At 41.1% G+C, this 17,245-nt stretch overlaps 1 protein-coding gene and 1 long non-coding RNA gene across 5 annotated transcripts in view; one reads left to right on the plus strand and one right to left on the minus strand.

The window, feature by feature from the left end:
• LOC114596313 (uncharacterized) overlaps positions 1–14,904 on the plus strand; it is a 39,422-nt gene extending 24,518 nt beyond the window's left edge. For 2 of the 3 annotated variants that reach the window (XR_003706496.2, XR_003706497.2), the window contains exons 2-5: positions 7,845–7,959; positions 12,339–13,241; positions 13,444–14,233; positions 14,843–14,904. This is a non-coding gene — a long non-coding RNA (uncharacterized LOC114596313). The remainder of the gene's footprint in view (positions 1–7,844; positions 7,960–12,338; positions 13,242–13,443; positions 14,234–14,842) is intronic. The other variant, XR_013392962.1, reaches the window with a different exon arrangement.
• Positions 14,805–17,245, minus strand: part of TTC17 (tetratricopeptide repeat domain 17) — a 53,295-nt gene continuing 50,854 nt past the window's right edge. For both annotated transcript variants that reach the window (XM_028727717.2, XM_028727709.2), the window contains exon 25: positions 14,805–15,830. In XM_028727717.2, coding sequence (XP_028583550.2) covers positions 15,699–15,830 — 132 coding nt within the window. In that variant the 3' untranslated portion in view covers positions 14,805–15,698. The remainder of the gene's footprint in view (positions 15,831–17,245) is intronic.

A 17,245-nucleotide genomic window follows, 5' to 3' on the forward strand; every position in this document is an offset into this window, starting at 1 on the left:
CTCCCAATCCTCGAATTGTATGGTATGGCCTATATCCCTTACCCATCGCGTCATCACCGGTTTGGCTACCTCATCCCCCAAATTCCAGTCAAGCAACATCCTATACATCTTTGATATAATTTTCACTTCGTTATTTATTACCTCTGTCTGGAATTTGGAGTCTTTATCTATATAACCTCTTTCTCTAACGTCTTTCCTAAACATCTCATTTACCTGATGATACTTCAACCAGTCAAATACATATTCCTTTACTTGTTCGTACGGTTTTAGTTTCCATTTCCCATCTTCTCTAATTACTAGTTGACTATACGTTGCCCAGTTACTTCTCATATTAATCGTCTTTATACTCCCCACTTCCAGGGGCGACAACCAGTGTGGTGTTTTCGGTTCTAACAGGTTTTTATACCTTTCCCATATTTCAATTAGTGGCCCTCTAAAGATGTGGTTTTCAAACCCCTTGTGTACTTTCCTTTTGTTCCGCCATAGGTAGGCGTGCCAGCCGAATCTATTATCGGAGCCCTCCAAATCGAGTAGCTCCTTATTTGCCAGCTTCACCCAATCCTTTATCCAGCAAAGACATGAAGCCTCATAGTATAGCTTCAAATCTGGCAGGGCAAAACCTCCTCTTTCCTTAATATCTGTTAATAATTTAAACTTGATTCTAGGTTTTTTGCCCTGCCAGATATATCTTGAAAGTACTCTTTGCCATTCTTTAAAGATTCGGCTTCCCTTAATTATAGGTATGGTTTGAAATAAGAACATCAGCCTTGGTAGGACATTCATCTTGATTGTGTTAATTCTTCCCCAGAATGACAATCTCAACCTTCCCCATATTTCCAAATCCTTTTTTATACCCTTCCATATCAGCTCGTAATTGTTTTTGAACAGGTCTATATTTTTAGGTGTTATCCAGATTCCTAAGTATTTGACTTTTTTGATGACTTCTATCTGTGATTGTTGCTGTATCGTTTCTATTACCCTTTGGTCCACATTTTTACTTAGAATTTTTGTTTTTGTCTTATTTAATTTGAAACCTGCTATCTCTCCAAACTGATCAATTTCCTTTAGTATATGTTCTATTGCAGTTATTGGCTCTTCTGACATTATTACTACGTCATCTGCAAACGCTTTGGTCTTATATACGTTCTGTCCGATTAACACCCCCTTTATATTTCTGTTTCGTCTTATTGAGTCCAGAAGAACTTCTAATACTGTTATAAATAATAACGGGGAGAGTGGGCAGCCCTGCCTTGTTCCTTTTTTAATCTTTATCTCTTCTGTTACAGTGTTGTTTATTATCAGTTTGGCTTTCTGCTCAGTATATATTGCTTTTACCCCGTTGAGGAAGTCATTTCCCACTTCCATATATTCCAAATTTTTCAACATAAAATCCCAGACCACATTATCGAAAGCCTTCTCGGCATCCACAAACATCATTATGACTTGTTTATCACTCCTCACCGATAAATATTCTAACATGTTAATTATATTTCTTGTATTATCTCTTATCTGTCGGCCTGGTAGAAATCCCGCCTGATCTTTATGAATAATTTCTGATAGCCACTTCTTTAACCTCCTCGCCAGGATTCCTGCAAATATTTTATAGTCTGTATTTAATAGTGAAATTGGTCTATAATTTTTAACTTGGGTTGTGTCTGCATCCTGTTTTGGTATGAGTGTGATATATGCCTCTTTCCAGGTCTCCGGGATTTCTCCTTTCTTTAGAATATTATTCATCGTCTCTGTCAGGGGGCCCACCAAAATAGATTTCATCTCTTTATAATATCCTGCCGTAAATCCGTCAGGTCCTGGTGCTTTTCCCCTTTTTAAATCTTTGATTGCTTCTTCTGTCTCCTCATTCCCAATTGGTTTGTTTAGTCGTTGTTTACCTTCTTTTGAAATTTTCTGTACCCTCTTGTCTTTCAAAAAGCTCTCTATCCTCCTTGATTTAATTTTCTCTTTATTATTATATAAACTCCTATAAAAATTTAGGAACTCCCTCCTAATTCCTTTTGGGTCAGTTATTTCTTCTCCCCCCACTGTTATTTTGTTTATTGCACCCTGCTCCTTTCTTTTTTTGATTTGCCAGGCAAGCCATTTGCCTGATTTATTTGAGAATTCAAAGTTATTCTGTCTTAGTCTTTTGATATTCCACTCCACCTCTCTATTTATTATTGTGGCGAATTGGGCTTGTAAAATTTTAATTCTTTCTTTTACCTTCTGGCAGTTGGGTTTCCGAACCAGTTTTTGTTCGTTCATCATTATCTGCTGTAGAATTTCTTCTTTCCCTTTTTCTCTATTTCTGTTCTTAATTGCATTCTGTTGTATAAAATATCCTCTCATTACAGCCTTACTGGCATCCCATACTACACTGACTTTTGTTCCCTGGTTGCAGTTTACCAGGAAATATTCCCTCAATTTTGCCTGTGCGCTCTCGATAATTTTTTGGTCGCCCATAAAATGGTCTTTTAATCTCCATCTGAAGGTTCCTGACTCTAGGGATCCCAAGTCCAGCTCTATAGGATTGTGATCCGAGATTACTCTCGGTTTTATTTCTATTAAATTGACCCTTGGACATAACTCCCTCGAGATCCATATCTGATCTATACGTGACATTGACTGATGGGGTTCAGAGTGGAAGGTAAATTGCTTATCCAATGGATGTCTGAGGCGCCATACATCTATCAAATTACAATTTTCCACCATTGAGAAGAAGGATTTTGGTAACTTTCCTTCTATACTTGTTCCCTGCCTCAATCTGTCCATTTCTAAGGAGATCACCCCATTCATATCACCCATTAGGATAATCTTTTGATCCATATATTCTGATAACTTTTCTTCTAATTCTTTAAAGAAAACAGTCTTGTTGCCATTTGGAGCATATACCCCCACTACCACCAGCTTTTCTCCTTGACAATTTAGTTGAACCCCTATCATCCTCCCCTCTTCATCTTTGAATAAAGTTTTGGCTTCTATCTTATTTTTAATGTACAATACCACCCCTCTTTTCTTTCCCTTATCAGAAGATTCAAATTCATTTCCCAATCTTTTATTAATTAACACCTTTTTATGCCTTCTAGCTATATGCGTCTCTTGTAAGCAGATGATGTCCAAGTTTTTCTTTTTCAGAAATTGTTCAATTTTGTTCCTCTTTTTTTTATCGTTCATCCCATTAATATTCCAGTTCCAAATTTTTAACCCCATTGTGCCCTGTCTTCACCGATGCTTTTCTTTTCTTTATAAATCCGCTTTTTCTTCCTCCTCTTCTTCCTCTACCTCTTCGTCTGATCCACTCTCCCTTCTCCCCTCCCCCTCCTCTCCTTCAAATTCTTCTGATATTCCTCCTTCTGCTCCCTCCGCCCCATTTGTCTCTACTCTCAATTCCTTATATTTCCTCAAAAATTTCCCAGTTTCTTCCTGACTTGTCAGCCTCTGTCTCTTGCCTCTATACGTAAACGATAACCCCTCCGGAAATTCCCATCTAAACTCAATTTTGTTCTTCTTCAATGTCTGGGCCAATTGTCTATAGGAATCTCTACGTTTCAATAATCTCACTGGGATATCTTTAAAAATAACTATGTAGTTCCCTTCTATATACAACCTCTTCTCTCTATTCCTTTGAAGAATCTTATTCCTCATTTCCTTATCCTTAAATGTAATCAGGCAATCACCTAAGAATTTCTTTGCTTTGGTTGTCTTAACCCGCATTCTAAATGCGTTCTGTACTGTTTTGGACATTTCCTCAACTGGTAAGTCCATCCATTTCGCTAGCTCTATTATCAATTTTTCTTTAATGTTTTCATTTGGGACCTCTGGCACCGCCCTAAGTCTCAGATTTGTCTCCCTCTGCCTCAATTCATTCATCGCTATGGTATCCTTCATCTCTTCCTGAGCCTTGTTTAAATCCATCACTTCTATTTTCAACCTTTCTTTCTCCCTTTTTATATCTTTTAATTCCAACTTTGTCTTCTTTAGTCCTTCTTCTGTCTGCTGCGTTCTCCTAAATACTTCCTTTATCTGACTCTTAATTTCATTGACAGTTTCATCCATCTTTTTATCCATTTTCCCAATCTTATTGTCAACCTGTTCTAATTTTTGTTCTAAATTACTTTGACTCTGTTTAATTTCCGCAAGCATCTTCAAAATGTCTGTCTTAAAATCTGCTTCTTGTTTGGAACCTCTCCTCTCCCCTGGGGTTCCACCATTTGCTCCTTTCTTTCCTGTGTGGGACATCCTATACTTTTATAATTCTCAACAACCAGACAATAACTTTCCCACTAATTGCTATTTCTAATGCTTTCTAATGCTTTCTGATGTTTTCTATAACCCACTCAGTCTACTTTTCTTATATCCCCTTTGTGTCAAAAATTGCCAGTCTTTTATGTATATATATTAGTATAAATATATTTTCTAGCAGTCAATATAAGGTTTTCAAACCAAGCCAGCTTTAGGATTCTTTAGATCTTTGGGTTTCTTGATGTAATTTCCTCTTTTACCACTCGAGGTGCTCCAACTCCCCAGAACTCTTCACTTCTCCAGTTGAGTTAGTCCATATTAAATTAGTCCGCACTAGTCCAAACTACTAAATATATATGCCATCGAAGTTGATAAAGGTCTTCAAAAAGGCAGTAGGTAGAGAGCGTACAAATTGGAGGTTGTTTAACGGAGTTTAGTATTTAGAAGGGATTGGATAGAGATAGGGGCAGCTGGGCGAAGGAGTGGGGTGAATGGTCAGAGCAAATATAACCGACGACTGACGTTCAGATAAACACGGCCCTGCCCCTGGGTATCCTCAATCCTCAGTCCTCAATCCTCCAATAGACTAATGTTTTTCCTAAGAGTCTGTCGACCTGCCCTTTTACCAGCAATTCAGTCTCTCATATAAGCCTCATATAAGCCCCCATTTCCAGGTATCCCATTCCAGTCAATTAGTCAAATAAGGAGGCAAATAGAAAAAAAAGAAACCAAATAAGGAGGTATGAAATCCTATATGCAGGAATACCAGTGTAAATGTAAATGGTTGTTCTCTTTTCCCCTTTTCTCAGTCACTACGCTCAAGAGTTTGTAATTGTTGTTGGAGCTTCACTTCCGGATTTAATGTTTCATATGGTTAAACCAGCGTTAAAGAGACGCTCTTTCTCCTCTTCGCACCCTCAGTTCCATTAGGGACGCCTGACTTCGATACTTTATTTCTGGCCCCCCAGCACTTCCCCTTATTCGTGTAGTTATTTTTCAAAGGTTACTTTAGGGGAGGTTTCTAGCGGGAAACAATGTATCCGCTAGGGCAAGACTCACTTTCACTTTCTCCTGCGCTGGGGTCGCTTTGCGTCTTACTTGATTTCGGCTCCTCCACTGAACTCCGTTTACCTCTTCTTATTTCTCCGCGACTTCCTTGTTCTTACTGTTATGCTTTTTTTTAAAGGTTTTGTATACGGAGTCCTTTAGTCTGAGAGCGTTCCGCTTTCCCTGCAAGCTCAGGGCTTCGCTGTTTTGAGGTTGCGTAATGGCTTCCCCGCGTCCTGCTTCTCCTTGCCGTCGCTCTCTTCGCCTCTTACGAGGCTACCTGGCGGTCGGTTCGGTCGCTTTCTGGTCGCGCTGGGAACCTGTGCTTCTGGACACCCTCCAGAAGCGTTAAGGGGGGTCTCCGCGCCCTGGAGTTGCCCCAAAACCTTCAAAACAGCTCGGGCTCTCCCTCACGGTAAGAGCCCTGCTTGCGGTGAGATCGCGGTCCACCGGAAGTCCTGCTCCACAATAACATTAATACATTTTAATGTAAACAATAACATTAATACATTTTCAGTGGTGGACAGACTTTCTAGATCAGGCATCCCCAACCTGCGGCCCTCCAGATGTTTTGGCCTACAACTCCCATGAACCCTAGCTAACAGGACCAGTGTTCAGGGATGATGGGAATTGTAGTCCAAAACATCTGGAGGGCTGAAGGTTGGGGATGCCTTTTCTTGATGGTTCCATCCAGCTCCTCTGCCTGGCCGATCACTAGCAGTAGATCTGACCCCTGTATCCAAGGAAGGAAAATCAACTATCTCACTTAGAAAGGGCTCAGCTTGGGGTAGGTGGGAGCAGTGATGGCTCTTCCCCAACCTTGCTTTCTCTTGGAAGCTAAGCAGGTCAAGCTCACACACACAGAGAGAGAAAGAGAGCACAGAGGGGTGCTAGTTATCTTATAAAGGTAAAGGGACCCCTGACCATTAGGTCCAGTTGCGGACGACTCTGAGGTTGCGGCACTCATCTCACTTTATTGGCTGAGGGAGCCAGCATACAGCTTCTGGGTCATGTGGCCAGCATGACTAAGCCGCTTCTGGCAAACCAGAGCAGAGCACGGAAACACCATTTACCTTCCTGCCAAAGTGGTACCTATTTATCTACTTGCACTTTGACGTGCTTTCAAACTGCTAGGTTGGCAGGAGCAGGGACCGAGCAACGGGAGCTCACCCCGTTGCGGGGATTCGAACCGCTGACCTTCTGATCGGCAAGCCCTAGGTTCTGTGGTTTAACCCACAGCGCCACCCGCGTCCCAGAGTTATCTTATAGTTTTCTTCAAATTTAAGTTCAGAGCTGAAGGTTTAAAATGCTGTAGATCTTCTTTCTTTGCACCTTTTTTTTCTTTAGCAAAGTAGGAAACCCTCCCTGTTGCTTCTCTGGTTACTTATGAAGACACCTGGTCTTTAGGGAAATCGTTCTGAGTATGTGCAGAACCAATGCATGATTCTGATATAGTCTAGTGCTAGCATATGGGGCTATTCTCGAAGCAGTGCTAACCCCTCCTATATCTGCTATCGTGGCTGTGCTGGATTACTCTCATAGCAACAGATGGAGTGGGAGCCTTCCTTGTAGGGCTGAAATTCAGGCAGTCCAATCAGTCATATTCCTTTTGTCCCACTCTCTGCAGAGGTCATCCAACAAGGTAACCAAAGATGACTCAGTACCATAGTCAGACCTGTATCAGATTGGAATGGATCTAAATCTGTGCTATCTAAGATTATTTACAGCTGCCCCACCACAACCCTCTCCACCACCTTCCCCATGAAGAGAGTATTTGCAACTGGTCCATAGTTGTTCCAGTCCAGACCTGATTTCTTTTGGAGTTGCCACACAACTGCATCTTTCAAGGCAGCAGCGACCAGCCCCTTGCACAATAAAGCATTAACCGTGCTCTTGACTCAACCAGTCAGACCTCCTCTGCTGGATTTAATAAGCCAGGAGGGGTAGGGGTTAAGAGGGCACATGGGATTTGTTGCCATCGGCACCTTGTCCCCATCAGCAGACAGTGTAAACTGAAACTGATCCCACATCACCGAATCTGGCATTGGGTACTTCAGCTTGAGCTGAATCAACTGCAGAGTCAAGATCAAGTGGAGAGACAACAGAATACAAAAAGTACAATCTGTGACTAGATGAGCCCTGGGGTCCCTTTCAATTTTAGAATTCTATGATTCTGTGACAATTTAATTTGAACTTAAATGTGTGCAAAATGACCCTTCACAGCAGCAGTGATGTAGTGAAAGGGGAAATCATTGTCTCTGTTCACACTCAAATGAATAGAATTGAATTTAGTGGTTGAAGAAAAGGATGAGAGAAAAGAGTGATATACATGAACCTGAGGTAAAAGCAGGTGGGTGAGGTAAGAGATCTTAAGAAAGGGCAGATCACTGTGGAATAGATAACAAGCTTCTAATGAATGGTGTAGATCAAGTGAATCTATACAAATGTTCACACGTTCCATGTGATCCTAGAATCTGTATTGGTGTAAGATCTGGAATTTGTATAATCAGCCCTCGATATCTTAGGTACCGAAAAAATATAACTCATATCTCCTTTTGCAGATGTCATCGCAGTTCTTCATCTTCACCTATCATACAATTGGCCAGTGATGAGTCCAACATGCACTCTGTCTGAATTTCATTTTGCAACATCCATACACTGCAAAGTGGATAGGTAGTAAGTACATTGACTAATTTTGTTTCTGTGTTTTGTGTGTGGGTAGGGCAGAGTCATTTGGGGCAGTATGCACCTGAAATTTCTCCTGTGTAATCTCCATTTAATCAAAGACCTGTGGAGGATCATGATTGTGTCACTGGATAATCATTTCAACAGAGGCTGCTATGTTGACATAGATGGTTTTTATATGCTGCCAGGAATATGTATTTTCCATATCATAAAACTTCCCTCATGGGTTCATGGTAATTTCATGCCTCTGAATATCAGTCACTGGGGAACACAAGCAGGAAGGTACTGTTGCCCCCAGGCCTTCATTGTGGGTTTCCCAGTGCCATCTGGTTGCCCATGGTGGGAAAAATGTTTCTGGACTTGATCGAGCTTTGGCTTGATTCAGAAGGCCTTTCTTATGTTCTTAAGGTGTATGCAAGTTCTCTTTTTCTTTTCCTCCTCCACCCTTGTTGCCACAAAGAAGATTCCAATAAGCTGTTAGCATAGTTGCAACCTCTGTGCTGCAGTTTTGTAAGAGGGAGTGGCAACTAGATGATGGGGATTCTATCTCCTGTGATATGCTGCAACCATTATGGACAATTAGCTGCACCAGTCTGCGAATAGCTTTTCATCCTATTATTTGGCAGATGTAGATTTGAGATGATACAATTCTTCATTAATCGTATCTCTATTATATGCTTTAAAATTCTCTGATGAAGGATGCCACCGACAGGATTGCAACATGTGTTCCTGCGATGAGAGAAAAGGTATTGGGGAACTAGTTGAAAAGACTTTGTTCTCCATTTTGTTGGGTGTGTGTTAGAGCTCTTGCGTATTTAGCACACCCATTTTAGACGCTAAATTCCTCTCCCTTACTTTCAAAACAATGCATCAATAAACACATGTGCAAAAAGAATTAATGGATGGAGAGTGATTCCCCCCCCCCCAGCACATCCATTAATGTTGCATACAAAAATCTAAATGTAAAGAATCTAGGTAGCAAGATCAAATGTATTTGTGGTTATAACAGAAGGAACACGAAACACACGGCAAAGCAGATACGTCAAGGCTGGCTTTCCTGGGTAAGAAAGAGTTAATCCCTGTGGGGTTTTCATGTACGTCAGAGCAGGTTCCTGTCTGTGCAGCGCTCAGCTTGGATTGAGAGCTTTTGTTCCTTGTTATTTTTCATGATTTCTTTGCATTTAGTGGTGTGGGTTCCCCTCCCTTCCTTTTTATAAGAACCACACTTTAAAGCATGGCAACAGAGGTTAGATTTACTGCTGTCTTCTTTTTCCAGTGAGCAGGTACTTAGTATACATAGGGAAGGCAAGGCACCACCAGCCTTGGTTCTCCACTGCTTACGCCTTATGCATTACAGTGTTATCATCACAGCCTGCAGAAAAGACCACACCTTTCCCTCCCATTTACATTTTATTGTAACTAAAAAGAGAAAAACGTACATTAAAAAAAGAACCAATGTACTCCACATCAGAAAAAAATCTAAAGTGACAGAATCATGGCATTTGTCATCTTCAGAGCAACTGAAAAAGGACCTTACATTGTATCACAGAATAGAGGAAACTAGGTTCTATAGTTTCTATACCAGTTAACTGCAAAGGGTGACTGTTGAATGGCATTTCAGTCTTGGGGTTGCTCCAGATGATCCCTCATGTTCACTTACACTTCTTCCAAACGTCCAAAGCAGCATTTAGATGTCAATATGACACACAGTGCAGAGATACATGGGCTATGGAGATTTAGGGTCACTCCTCACATGAGGCTTTTAAGATACTTCACATCTAAAAAGTTTTATGTATACACCTAATCATATAACGTGTGTGCATGACAGGTGCCTTTTTTTTTTAGCTGTGTGGGTGACGGGTGAACTACATAACAGGAGGCTGGAAGTGACTGCATCTCCACACCTTGTGTAGACATACACTTGCTGCTATGTAATGTGTGAAGAGGTCTATCTGTTTCAGTTGTCTCATTCAATGCAGAAAAACCTGCCTTTGTAGCTAGCTGTGTAGCTTTGCTTCCATTAATGCCTAGTCACCTTGGTACCAGGTGTGAAATGGGGGATAGTTGGGTATGGTTATGTATAGAGTCTAGCCTAGCTACGAACAGCAAAGCAACATGTTGTTTCAAGGACAGGAATCACTAGTTTGGGGTAGTTAATGCAATGCCCTCTTGACGTTGTTGGACCCCAGCCTCCACCAGTGCCAGCTGGCATGGCCAATGATCAGGGATTATGGTAGGCACCACGTTCACTACCTGGGCTATAGCTGAAAACTATTAACAGGGACAAAGGCATAAGACTGGCTGGTAAATGTGGACATGGATGGGGTGAAATCCACAGGACAATTGCCTGAGGAATATATTGCATTGGAGGACAGACCTTTCCTGACCAGATCTCTTTAATTAATGTTTCCATTGCTAAATTGTATGACTCAGTGGCGTCGGGGAGCTTTTCACTGCAACCAAATCGTTCTGATTGCTTAAGCCTCTGGAAGGATTATGAGTGTGTGTTTTAAACTTCAGCCTTTTCTGTCTCGGACTTGGCTGCATGAATTTTTCTCAACCTGAGTACATGGGAAATAAGGAGCTCCATAATATTCACTGGGCTGTTGTCTTCATGTGAGTTATGTCTTCTGTTCCGATAATGCCAAAGCAGTCCTTTTAGAATGGTGCCCTCTTGTGCCAAAAAAAAAAAGCATCTCTTTCTCTGTGCAGCTAGGAACATAAATGCTCTATCAGATTATTCCAAATTTCCACATTCCCCACTTAGCTTTTCTTACTGTTTTTTATGCATCTGATGCCCACAACAGAAGACTGAAGCATGCTGCCAAGAGTTGAATTCAAAAAACATTTTTTAAAAAAACAACAACCCCAAAACAAACATGAATTAAATGAGGTGAGATGGGAGGATGTCGCGGGGGAACCAGGGAAGGAAGAGGTGGGGGTGAGCACTTTTAGGTTTATAAGCAAGCTGAACACTCCTCTCTCACACCGACTCCCAACAAATGGGCAACAAGTTCAACTATGAATGTATTAGGGGAAAAATGGTCACCTTTGACGCCATTCTTTATCAGTGGGGTGAGGATGGAGGGCAGGAAATCCCTTTTCAGGCCACCTTCAACTACATATGGCAGAGGAATCCCAAACTTCAACCCTCTTTTTGAAAAAGACTAACCTCCCCCCAATCTTTCTGGTGTCTTTAGCTGTAATCTTTCTACAGAGAGCAAAGGGCAAAGCCAAAAACAAAACCTACACATTAGAATTTATCCACATTGCTAATGACCTTTCCCTGGCTTTGTTTTCTTTTAATATTGTTATTCCTCATGGATTTAGCTCTTGCAGGTTCTTGCAGGTGAGTAGAGGTGCTCGGTCCAGCTTATAGATACTCAGTATTTGTCTTTTCTGCTTATATCACAGCTGCGCTTAAAATAGGATCCAGCCGCCACCTGGAGGATTCCAGAAGTGTTGACTACATTTTCCCTTCACCACTTTTGGCCGCTCTGCAGCCTCATAGTTTAATGTGGTGTTGATGTGTGTTGGGGAAGAATTCTTCACATTTCTAGAAATCTGCAAGCCTTGGATTTTCCAAGATAAGGAGGCACCACGCATCCCTGGAGTCCTATATTGTTATGTGCTCCTGGCTTCTCTGAATAGTAGCAGAACTTTCGGGGTTTGTCCTATGGCATTTCTGTAATATTTATTTATAAATATGCAAAGGTGGTGACCAGCAACAGCAAATCCATAACCAGTCCTTAGATCCTCAGAGAGGCAGCCTTGTGCCTCAAGACGCCCCCAGTTAGGGTGGCTGTTCATTAGTCGTGGAAATCTAGTATAAAAGATTGACAGCCCATACTGCCCTTGTGAAATGGACACTTTCTACTTATTTCCATCAAGGGTCCTTTAAGTTATCAAAATTCAAGAAGATGAAGCTATTGTGTGGTCAAGAGTGTTTAAACTCAGGTGCTTAGAGAAGGAGACTGTGTAGGATAGTATCTCTCACGTGTAAAAGAAACCCTTTCAATGGGAAGATCGTTTCTTCCCGTGGAAGGGGCATAAAGAAAAGATGAGGTATCTGTTTTTATGAGTCACTTATTAGGTTTGTTAATAGAGTTCTGAAAAGTGAACAGACCTTGTTTTCCTGGAAAAATGAGCACACTTTCAAATTCTTGAGTTTTATTACTTATTTTCACTCCAATCTGTGGAAGGTAAGCATGTCATTTTATCAACAGATATACAAAATGTCTAAATGTTGTTATGCACTATCCCAATCTTCTCAGCAGTGAGATATTCTAGGATCTGTGTTTCTTTTTGGAAAAATGAGGCACAGCAGAGATTGTGGTGTCTTTATGATACAGTATATGGTTTATTTACAGATATATAACCTGAGTTTTCGATGGAGAGGTTCCCAGTACCACACACCAAGAGCGTCTTGCTTCTTCCCAAGATGCAGTCCTGGATTCAAAACTCTGCCTCCTGCTTGTCACATTACTTCTACCTTCTAAGCTTTTGGCCCACATTGCTTCCTCTCGCTCTTCTCTTAAGCTTTTGGCTTTATCTCCTAAGTGAAAGGGCCCCCACCTCTCTGCCATCTCTCAAAGAGTTTCTTTGATGCTTTGTAGTCCTAATGGCCCATTCCTCAGGTGACTACCTCAACACAGGAAGCTTAGACAAGCTTAATTAGCGCTAAATACATGCTAATTCCAGAAGATTTAGAAGCGTCTAATACATGGGCTTAAATACACACAGGCGTAGCAGTTTTAACACTGAGCCTTAATTAGATTCGGATGCCTACTGAACCCAATAATTTAGGGTTTAGCACCCACAAACTTACAAAATCAGGTTACTAATATTGTAACCTGATGCCTATCTTTGATTAAATTCTTCAGTAGCCCCATACAGAAGATCCATGTAATCTTCTTCTGAAATGTGCATGAATATACATCAGCTTCATTTCTGATGCCCCCAAACATCAAGAAGCATGGAATTAAATCTCATGGACTCATAACCTCATCATATTCCTTAATGGCAGATGTTGTAGGCATGGGCAGACGCTATGCTTGTGGGATTTGTTTTTATAAAAACTTGAGTTCCACCAAGCAGCGCTAGGTACAAAGTAGTGGTTGGCAGAGGCAGAAAAATGGTTTGTCAAGTGGTGGAAGCAAGTGCAATGGGAACAGGAACCGGGTGCAAGAAAGCAGACCTCCAGACCATTCTCCAGAGAAGGAGCGATGACCTGATCTGCCAGAATGCCATGATTGACCTTTCCTGCTCTTCAGGTGAAAGAGACTGAAAGCTTCTTAATTATTTTGGGGAAATATCATTTCAGTATTTCTCTCTGCTACACACAAATTAGCAATATGTAAGTTACGGATTTAGAAAAAATCCCCGAGTTGTACTGGTTACTTATCTGGTGATGCAATAGTGTGCATAACTCAATGAAAAAGGAACTTGGTTCTCACTGTGCATTTCTGTTTACAGGTTATGTTGCAGGACACTCTTGAGAGAGGGTGCCTCCCACTATACTTCGTAGGCAGGGTCTCCAGGCAGAAGAGTGGCACTCGAGACCAAACCAGCAGAGCCAAAATAAGCTCCTCAACCCCATGATGAACATGTTCACCCCACCTCTGGAATCTCAGGAACCATGTAGAAAACTGTAACAAGGTGTGGGGTGAAGAAAACAACCTCAGGACAAGCAAAGGCACGAAATAGCATGTGCTATATGACAAGTAACCAAGGCAAAGAATCAGAAAAACAATTCTAGTAGGGAGCAGAGGACAACAAACTAGAGAAGGGGAGATAACATAAGGAAAAAAGAACAGTGATAAGTTGCAGGAAAGGATCAATCAGATAGATCCGCCCCCTGCCCCAAGACAAGAAAGAAAAGGGTACGTCTGGAGGGAAGAAGGACAATTCCACCTGGAAAAGGACTTGAATAGCTTGAATCATAGAATGGGAAGGGACCATGAGGATCATTTAGTCCAGCCCCCTGCGATGCAGGAATATTTCACGCAATGTGAGGGTCCAACCCACGACCCTGAGATTAAGAGTCTCATGATCTATTGAGCTATAGATGAACAGTTCCAAGGACCATCCCTACCAAGTCCAATGGGAAGGATCATCCTCACTACAGAATGTCCTCTGGCAAAAATGTAATTATACTAGTCCTCACTGCTTTGCAATCCAGCAATGGTAATGAGTGTTGGAGCAGATTTCCATGTGTGCTTATTCTTATTTTGCTGAAGCTGAAGATGCAGGCTGGATGTGCAAGGTATGTATGGTGATGCACCTGCCTACCATATTTAAAGGAACTTGTGAGCCTGTTTTGGACCATCAGTTGTGACCTACATGTACGTCTAGCTCAGTGGGAGCCATTGTCAATTGCGTTTTCAAGCCTTCAGCAGTAACTAGGGTCTGGCATGCCTGATCTCCAAGTTGACATTAGGCAGGAGCTGGCTGCTCTCAGTTCCTAGTTGATCATATGTAATGAATGCAAACTTTTAGAAAGATTTTGCAATATGTTGTTTGCTGAGGAGAAAAAGTCTGAGGAGGGGAGTCTGCTCTAGGGGTGTAAGCTTTCCCTGTGTCTTAAAGTTCAGACTGTGCTGCATTCTACTTTGCAGCACATGGACAAGTGTGATCCTATTATCCCACTCAATGCAACTGGAAGTGCGTGGAGTCAAATGCCCAGAGAGTCACATATAGAACACAATCCAAAGACCACTTGTACTCCAGGGTAACAAAGCTGAACCTGATCCCTATTGTACATTCAATACAACTTAAGGCAATTGCACCACATTTGTTGTAAAAGACATTTGACTATATAAAAAGAGAGAACAGCATTCTCTTCATTAACATAATTCTTTATTTTTGTTCCAAGTTATGTGCCCTTGTTGATTCAACAATGAGACATGGAGCTTCAAGTCCTTCACTGATCAAGGTGGGTACTGATTTGGAAACAGACTGTTTGCCTTGTTTGCTAAAATGCTCTCACTTTCTCTAACTTGTAGAGTCACAGAGCATGTGGACAAATGCCTTTAACATTTGCACCTTGCACTCAGCTGGGTAAAACAAAAAATTAGTAAAGACAGGCCAAGGGCTGCAGTGGGTTTCACATATATATGGATATAAAATCTCTTAAATAATGTTTTCTTTTATTTCCCTTTTCTTCAGGTAACCAAAATAAAAATGATTTTACAACTAGATGTTGTGCTTGCCGCTTCTCCTCCCCCCCCCTAAAAACAGTACAAAAAAGGGTCTGCAGCCACCTGCATTCTTATCTCACAATCAATCTCTGAGCTGGTAATGCTGTAATATGGGCAGGGAAAAATGGTAAAACGTGAGTTTCTGATGGGTAAAAATCTTCTTCCTACGTAGTGTGTCTGGTGCAATGATGTGCTTTGCATTTTCATAGATATGCTACACAAGAAGCAGGTTACATTCTATGCTGGCACCAATTTGTTTTATGGGGAAAAAATCTAAGGATGTTTGGGTCACAGGCATGTGGAAAGTTTCTGGGCTCAATATTTAATTATACAGATGTTTAGTAAAAATGTTTTTTTCTGTAATGCTTCCAAGGATGCTTCCGTTTCTGAACAATAAAAACAATCCCAAATTCTTAGTTAAAATCCTGGTTTCCCAATTTATATTAGCACACCTCATTACAAGCATAATAGTGAAGAATGATTCGGTTGTCTTTTAAAAACAAAAGGGAAAAATGAAGAAGATTGTGATCTTTAAGGAGAACGTCTTTCTTTTTTCATGAGTAAATGACACTGAATGGCACGGATCCGATTCTTTGCTGGTGCAAACTCGGGTTGGAGTTTCAATGTTGATTCATACCATCTCATGGCTTTCTCAAACTCCTCCTGTAGGGCCCAGATGCAAAATGGTTAGTGGTCAAAGTACCAAAAGCCCCAGCAAAGCACCTACCAAAAAGGTACCATGCTATCGATAGCAAGTCTATGGTGTTGAACATCAGGCTAAATTTCACAATGTTGCTTGTTGGATCGAGCCAGGAACAAAAACAACAGCTGAATTCTGGCACCTTTCAATAAACCATAGTTTAAAGTAAGCTCACAAGAAACTAGGTATTTTTAAAAAATAACTGAAATAAAATAAACTTGGAAGTAGATGCTTTGAATCTCTTCCTCGCAGCAATGCTGGAAAAGGGGAAGGGGAAAGGAAGTCTGCGGCCTGCTTCTGCTAATTTCTGTAGTGCTAAAATATGATTAAGGGTTATATCCAATTGGGTCCTTTGTGTAAAGACATTAAGTAAGGGGCCTAAGACTCAATATCTTACTTTTGTGTTACGGTAGCCACTGAAAAATGGGAGTTGTATGCACACAGTTTCACATGAGAAGCTATTTGTGCAAGGCAATGCACTGTATGCATCGGCTCAAACTACACCGGCAGGGCATAAGAAGCCAGCATACACACTGCTTCTCTTGAGGACCAGGGTTTTGTGGTGTTTTTTTTGCCAGTGACAGTGTCATCAAGGTAACACAGAAATTGGCCTGAAGTCATGGAACTAGTTTATGGCTTCTCAATGACTTAGCACAAGTTATTTCCAGTTTAGCATTACCTTCAGGAAATGGAAATAATATGGTCACATTTTGTTGAGGGGTGCAGATTTTTAAGTTTTTGTTTTTTAAAAAAAGGCTTAGTTTTTAAATGAAAAAATTAAGAATGGTAAAAATCAGTTTATGAAATATATTGTGTCAGGAAGAGATGGATCATGTGGAGTTTTTACATGTCAAGACGGGACAACCAGTTGCATCATATTGGAAAACTAAAAGCCACAGAATTTCACGGCAGCGTCAGTTTAGATCTGTTTTCCCCTTTGCTACTCCTTGCTGTTCTTATACCAGAAGAGAACACTTCTAACCTGCTAGCATTCTCATGTCAAGATGCTCCTCACAGCCAATGTACTCATTCATGAGGTTATTGCACTCCCTGATGACCCAAAAACCCCAGACTCAAACATTAGACTGGCAGAAGGGCATGACTGGTCATTGGCCAATCCCACACTCCACTGCATTTTGTCCCTAATCTATGCCTTATTTGAATGCAACTTCCTACAATTAAGGCCAGAATTTTGACATTAATAACACCTTTACATTTATCAAAATGCAGAATTTCTGCCATTTCTGCCATTGCTCCTTTGTTGACCCGTCTTCACACAAAAACTTCTATCAATGTTGGTAAGGCATCGCTTGTGCGTTATGTGAACTTGCTGCCAGCAAAACTTAATGGATTGATGTTTTTCCATCTATTCACAACT

Source organism: Podarcis muralis, chromosome 1, assembly GCF_964188315.1.
Source record: "Podarcis muralis chromosome 1, rPodMur119.hap1.1, whole genome shotgun sequence".
NCBI classification, from domain to species: Eukaryota; Metazoa; Chordata; class Lepidosauria; order Squamata; family Lacertidae; genus Podarcis; species Podarcis muralis.